Here is a 7,710-nt window from a genome sequence, read left to right on the forward strand (position 1 = left end):
AGGACCAAGGCCAAGTTGAGAAGATAATTGAGAAATAAGATAACATGTGGATAGCTCAAGTCATTTCCTAGTAGCACATGCCATGGAACTGGGAATTAGGCAGAGGTAAGATGAAAAGTTGTAGAGCAGGTTTTCAACCTGTCAGTAACTGTATTACTGACAATTTGGGTCATAACATGTTTATTACGTGTTACATTGTACATTGTAGGATGTTTAGTAACATCCCTTGCATTTACCCTTTAGACCTCGGTAATACTTCCCCTAAGTTGTGGTAATCAAAAATGTTTCCAGACATTCCCAATTAGGCCCACAGTGAAAAATCAGCCCTCATTAAAACCACTGGTATAAAAACTCTTTTCAGTATCTTCATTAGTTACCAGACATGAGACAGTGTCAATTTACATGGGGCAAGGTGAAGTGAAGGTGTGCAATTTGGTAGGGTAACAGGTAACATGATGCAGAACTGAAGTGGCTGTGATATAAATTAATTTCAGGACCTTAGAAATCATGGTTTCAAAGAGGAGAGGCTGTACCTGGTAAAGACTGGAGGATATATGAATATATATTGATAAACTAGATTGGTTTATATTTATGAAATGAGTAAATGGTTGGTTTGCTCGATGGCAACTGATTTGTGTGGAGTAAAAGGATGCCACATTGAGGAAAAGATTTCTGAATAGCTGATTATAATCCTATATAGCACTCAAGGGTTAGGAGGTCAAATGAGGGGCTGGGACCAGTCTTTTTTCTGGACCCAAAAGAGATTGGGAGATTTAAAAATATATGTTTAAATAATAGATCAGTATACATTATAGAATGATTAGTGATTGGTTGTTTTATAAATGTTTGCTAACTAGAAATGATATTCTTTCAGAGAGGAGGAAAGTACCAATTTTCAAGCTCATAATTCAAAGAAATAAATTTGATGAGTTGATTTTCTTAGATGTATTTATATTTTATTTATAAAATTTCTGCTGTATGAAGCTTCAAGAGTGACCAAGAAATCAGATAATTAAGAGTCTGGTCACCAATCTACTAAGTTTCTAGAGAAGGTCATTACAAGGATAACAAATTCCCTTTTTCTGTCTTGACTGGTTACTGTGCTTTTATTTTCTCTCTGTTTTTGCTCTTCACTCCATCTAAAATTTTTCTTTCTTTGGCTGAAGAATTATTCTGTGAATCTGAACATTAGCTTCACTTCTTCTTGGAATTTTTCTTGATCCATCTCTTTACCTACATTCTGTGCATATTTCCAAATAACACTTGCAATACAATTTTCAAATTACACCTTTAGAAATTTAATCTTTCTTATTCCTCAGTCATTTCCTTGAGGGAATGTGGCCAGTTAATTCAAAATTATATTCAAATTGCCAAATTAATGCTAATCAGCTCACCATTTAACTTTTATATCCCCCACTAATAAAAGGCAGAATATTATCTATTATTATCACATTACAAAATTATGAACTTCAACATTCTCCTGTTCAACTTTAGCAGTTCAAATATATATAAAGACACACAGAAAAGCATTTGTCTTGACACAAGTTTAAATAGGATGTATTTCTTTCTATATATTTTTTAAAAGATGTACTTACTTTCATATGCATATATCTCTGATAGAAGACTCTAAAACTCTGACCTCTGCCAATATTCAAGTATTCAAAGCTTTCTGCACAATTTGAATCAAAGCTTACTGCACAGCTTCTAAATTGAGAACTTTCATGGGGCAACACTTTTTTCAGATACATGAATAAACAAAAATAGTTTATTCTTCCCTAAGAACAAGACAATCTGATATTTACAGACAAACATACAAATACATAAATATGCACACACTTATGCACACATGCACACAGCAATTTAGGGTTTTAGATGTTCTAATAGGAGAATACTTCAGATTACTAATACCAAAGAAATCTTCACACACATTAAAAAGAATGTGTGGAATAGTCTCAGATACATAGACTGTAGAGTTTATTCTTTCTATTTATTTCTGACTACACACTGGACTTTGAATTTCCATTATGCAGCCAATATTCTTCTGCCTTCTTTTCAGGAGACCTTTTTAAATATTTTTTTTTATTTTTCAATTAGAGTTGACATAGAATATGTATTTGTTTCAGGTGTACAATCCAGTAAACATTATATAACTTACTAATTGATCATCCTGATAAGTCTCATATCCGTCTAATACCTTACATGTTTATTAGAATATTATTGACTATTTTCCCTATGTTGTACCTTATATCCCCATGACTATTCTATAACAACTAATTTGTACTTCTTAATCTCTTCTCTGTATTTATGATTCTGTTTTTGCCTGCTTGTTTATTTTGTTATTAGAAAGGAGCTCCCATTAGACTGTCAGCTAATTTCTCAGTAGAAACTTTTTAAGCCAAACAGGAGTGGCAAGAAATATTCAAAGTAATGAAAAGCAAGGACCTACAACCAAGAAAACTCTACCCAGGAAAGCTATCATTTAGAATTAAAGGACATATAAAGCACTTCCAAACAAGAAAAAGAGGAGGTCACTACCACCAAACTAGTATTAAATGAAATATTAAAGGTTCTTTAAGAAGAAGGAAAAAAAGATAAAAGATATGAACAATAAAATAACAATTAATTAATACATATCTATCAGCCAGACCAGGCTATGGTGCAGTGAATAGAGCATTGACCTGGGACGCTGAGTTCCCAGTTTCGAAACCCTGAGGTCACTAATTTGAGCATGGAATCATAGACATGACCCCATGGTCACTGGTTTGAGCCAAAAGGTTTCTGGCTTGAGCCCAAGGTCACTGCCTTGAGTTCAAAGTTACCGCCTAAGCTGCAGCCCTCCACCCACCATCAAGGTGCACTAATATTAGAAAGCAATCAATGAACAACTGAGGCACCATAAAAAAGAATTGATGCTTCTCTTCTCTCTTGCTGTTTGTCTGTCCCTATCTGTCTTTCTCTCTGTCTCTGTCTTGCTAAAAAAAAAATAAAAATACATATCTATCAACACTTGAATTTAAAAACCAAAACAAACAAACAAGCAGATCTAATGGTTTTTATTAGAGAAAGCAATAACGGGGTAACCTGGCTTTATTTCTTGTGCCACAGGATGGTCAAGAGAGGCTAGGAAAATATGAGGAGTGTATTTAATCTCTTTGCTTTTTGTGAAAGAATTGAGATATAATTGACACATAACGTTATGAAAGCTTATGTCATAAAGCATATTGATTTGATATATTTCTATTTTATAATATGATTACCACCATAGTTAAACTGTCATTCCCATCACATCAGAAACTTATCATTGCATTTTATTGTGTTTGTGTGATCAGAACATATAAGATTTGGTCCTACAGAAATTCTTAAGTATATACATAATGATGTTGTTGATAAAAATCATTATTTAACCTCTTTTCTCTGTAGGAACAAAAAATGTTTAAAATGTTCTTTCGTGTTTTGTCAGGAATCTGGACAAATAAATAAGAGGAGCAGGAGTCTCTAATGGAAAGTAAATAATTGTCTCATGTACAAAAGTTACCTGTAGCAGAAAGAATGTCTATGCTTAATGACACCCGTTTCCATCCTTCTTCATTCTTTTTGCTCGGCATCCCAGGACTAGAAGATAAACACATCTGGATTGCATTCCCCTTTTTCTTTGTGTATCTAATTGCACTCTTGGGGAATGCTGCTGTCTTGTTTGTGATCCAGACTGAACGTAGTCTCCATGAGCCCATGTACTACTTCTTGGCCATGTTGGACTCCGTCGACCTGGGCTTGTCCACTGCTACAATACCCAAAATGCTCGGCGTCTTCTGGTTCAGCCTCAGGAATATATCCTTTGAAGGCTGCCTTTCTCAGATGTTCTTCATTCACTTCTTCACTGCCATGGAGAGCATTGTGTTGGTGGCTATGGCCTTTGACCGCTACATTGCCATTTCTAAACCCCTTCGGTATACCGTGATCCTCACCAGCAAAGTCATCGGCATTGTTTCAGGCATTGCCATTCTGCGGAGCCTGTACATGGTGACCCCACTGGTGTTTCTCCTCCTGAGGCTGCCCTTCTGTGGGCATCATATCATCCCTCATACCTATTGTGAGCACATGGGCATTGCCCATCTAGCCTGTGCCAGCATCAAAGTAAATATAATGTTTGGCCTTGCCAACATTGGTCTCTTATTACTGGATATGCTCCTAATTATTCTCTCCTATGCCAGGATCCTCTATGCCGTTTTTTGCCTTCCTTCCTGGGAGGCTCGACTCAAAGCTCTCAACACCTGTGGGTCTCACATTGTTGTTATTTTAACTTTTTTCATACCTGCTTTTTTCTCATTCTTGACACACCGCTTTGGCCACAATATTCCCCAATATGTTCACATTTTGTTGGCCAACTTATATGTGGTTGTTCCACCAGCCCTCAACCCTGTAATCTATGGTGTCATGACCAAGCAGATTAGGGAGCGGGTTCTGAAGATTTTTCTCAAGACAGATAGCTAACCAATCAGAGATCTTGGAAGGTTAAATAGAATTTCTGCACTGTAAAATATAGATTGTCTTATGTCTAACCGAGTAGAAAAGAAATTCAAAGTAGAATACTGAGACCAATACCATTAATTCTCTTTGAGTTGCAGAATTTAAATTTAACCTTACATTAATGATAATGTTGGCTTGAGACAATTTTTTATCTTTTTTACTGAGATAGAGGTATTTGGGGACAGATAGGGACCGACAGACAAGAAGAGAGAGAGGTTAGAAACATCAATTTTTTGTTGCAGCACCTTAGTTGTTTATTGATTGTATTCTCATCTGCGTCTTGACTGGGGGGCTCCAGCTGAGCTAGTGACCCCTTGCTTAAACCAGCAACCTTGGGCTTTAAGACAGCCATCTTTGGGATCAAGTCAGCAATCAAAGGTCATGTCAATGATCCTATGCTCAAGGACGACAATCTCAGGGTTTTGAACCTGTATCTTTGGAGTCCCAGGCCAATATTCTATCCACTGCACCACTGCCTGGTCAGGTGATTGGGACAATTTATTTTCCCCATGCAAAAAAATGAATTTACACCCTAAATTTACATCATAGATAAAGTTAATCTATAATTGATCAGATAACTAAAGATAAGAGCCAAAATTATATTAAAATTAATTATAAAATTGATTGCAAGATTTTGTTCATAATACAATAGCAAGAAATATTTTTAAATGATTAATTGACTTTCATTAAAATTAAAAAAATTTATAATGATACTAATAATAAAATGAAAAAACAAACCACAGTCTGGGAGAAAAAATTTATATATTATGTGTATGATAAATAATTTTTATTAAAAATATATAAAGATTCACAATTTAATTATAAAATGAGTCAAATTACCCAATTAAAAATAGGCAAAATATTGTATACACATTTTTAAAATACATAAATGATTAGTCAACAGGTTTTTTTATAATTTATCAGTATAAATGTGCATATTAAAACTATTCTATGGAACCAAAATCACTCCATTTTCAGTAAAATTAAAATATCCTTAATGGTTTATATCTTAAGAGTACTTCTCAATAAATCTAATTTCTCCATCTCAGATCTGTTTCTAAGGAACCAAGTGGAAGATGACATTCTTTTCTTTATGAAGTATTTTTAATATTTCTTGCCATGCTTTATGTTTTAGTTATGAAATTTTCTAAAACTAATGTATCTTATAATATTTAGCATGAAGCTTTGAATTATTTTTGTCTTTGATTTTGGACAAGTTTACTTAATATATTGTTTATTTTTTAAAAAAAGAGCTACAAATTTTAATAATAATGCATGAGTTATCACTGGACACACACAGAGATAGCTGTGATAATAATTTAAACAGAAAAAAATGAAGAATTATTGGTGATGATCTACAGAATTGGGATTCCTCATACATATTTGGTTGGGATATAAAATATTAAGGTGCTATGGAGGCTAGTTTTGTGGTTCTGCTAAAATTTAAATTTAGAATTCTATATGACTCAGTACCCATGAATATATATATATATATTATGAATATATATAGGTTTATATATATATATAAACACATTAAAATTAAAAACTGGTTTCCAACCAAAATGTTCTACACTAATGTTTATTAGTGGCCTACTCAAGATAGGTAAAATGTGTAAGCAATCAAAATGTTCATCATTTGAAGAATGCATAAACTGCATGACATTATCAACAAAAGAGATAATAACTAGTGTTGGAGAAGCTGTGGAGAAAAAGAAAATCTCATTCACTTTTGGTTAGAATGTAAAGTAGTACAACCACTATGAACGAAAGTATAAGGGTTCCTCAAAAAATTAAGAGTAAAACTCTCATATGGCCCAGCAATCCCTCTACTGGGTATGTACCACCAAAACTCAAAAACATTGGTTCATAAAGACAAATGCACCCCCATGTTCATCAAAGCATTGTTCACAGTGGCCAAGACATGGAAACAACCAAAATGCCCTTCAGTAGAGGATTGGATAAGGAAGATGTGGTACATATATACTATGGAATACTACTCAGCCATAAGACATGATGACATGGCATAATTTACAACAACATGGATGGACCTTGATAACATTATATTGAGTAAAAAAAGTAAATCAGAAAAAACAAAGAACTGTATGAGTCCATACGTAGATGGGACATAAAAATGAGACTCATGTACATAGAATAGGTGCAGTGGTTACTAAAAAAAGGGGAAGGAAGCAGAGGAAAGGAGGAAGGGGAAGGGCACAAAGAGAAACAAATATAAGGTGACAGAGGATCATTATTTGACTTTGAGTGATGGGTATACAACATAATCGACTTTCCTAATGATGTTTTCTTTAAATCTATGTACTCTAGTTGACCAATGTCACCCTGTTAAATTTAATAGTCTAAATAAAAATAAATAAATAAATTTTAAAAATTAAAAAAACTCAGCAAGACATATAACCATATAAAATATAAAATAATGAATAACTAGCACATGACAATACAGTATGAACCTTGAAACATTATAGAAAGTAGAAGAGTCAAGATACAAAAGCGAACACAGTGTATGATACACAGATTAGGAAAATTCACAGTGACAGAAAAGAAATTGGTGATTTTCAGGATCTGGGCAATGACAGGAATGTGCAGTGGCTGTTTCATGGGTACAGAGTTTATTAAAGTGATAAAAAAAAGGTTCTGGAATTAGATATCCAAATAGTAGTAAAACATGTATGTTCTTAATGTCACTAATGGTAAACTATAAGTACTTTTTAACAAATAAAAAAATTTAAAAAGATCACAGTCTACTTTCCGATCATGTTCTTCTGTTTACATTTTTACCTCATGTAAAGCAAACAAATGTTTAAAATTTTTTATTCAATTATAGTATCATGCCTAGTCTCAAGGTATTATCTCACTATTTAAATCAGTTTCTTATGCAATGAGACTTTTCATGTTTGGTTCATTGAGTATGATTTATCTTTGTATGGAGACCTGCAAATTAATGTGGAAATTACCGAGCCCTGCACACATCCACAGAGAATAATGGAAGAGGCACAAGACAAGCACATTAGATATTCCAATAAAAAGAAAATGGGAGGACACAGTAATCACTGGTGTGAGAAGTTGTCATGTATTTTCAGTTTGTTGATGAGTGTTCTGGAAGTGATCACGTATTGCTCTTGGTTCTGCCCTTTGGGCTCTTGATTTCACCATCTGAGTCATACT

At 33.8% G+C, this 7,710-nt stretch overlaps 1 protein-coding gene across 1 annotated transcript; it reads left to right on the forward strand.

Moving 5' to 3' along the window:
* Nucleotides 1–3,507: 3,507 nt before the first annotated feature.
* On the forward strand, nucleotides 3,508–4,491 carry LOC136320636 (olfactory receptor 52E8). The gene has a single exon (XM_066253796.1). The coding sequence runs from the start codon at nucleotides 3,550–3,552 to the stop codon at nucleotides 4,489–4,491; it is 942 nt and encodes a 313-aa protein (XP_066109893.1). The 5' UTR covers nucleotides 3,508–3,549.
* The last annotated feature ends 3,219 nt before the right edge of the window (nucleotides 4,492–7,710 follow it).

The sequence above is a fragment of the Saccopteryx bilineata genome, chromosome 1 (genome assembly GCF_036850765.1).
Source record: "Saccopteryx bilineata isolate mSacBil1 chromosome 1, mSacBil1_pri_phased_curated, whole genome shotgun sequence".
Taxonomy (NCBI): domain Eukaryota; kingdom Metazoa; phylum Chordata; class Mammalia; order Chiroptera; family Emballonuridae; genus Saccopteryx; species Saccopteryx bilineata.

Excerpts from the sequence above, each read along its gene's own strand:
- LOC136320636 (XM_066253796.1), top strand. The coding sequence starts at position 3,550 with ATGTCTATGCTTAATGACACCCGTTTCCATCCTTCTTCATTCTTTTTG.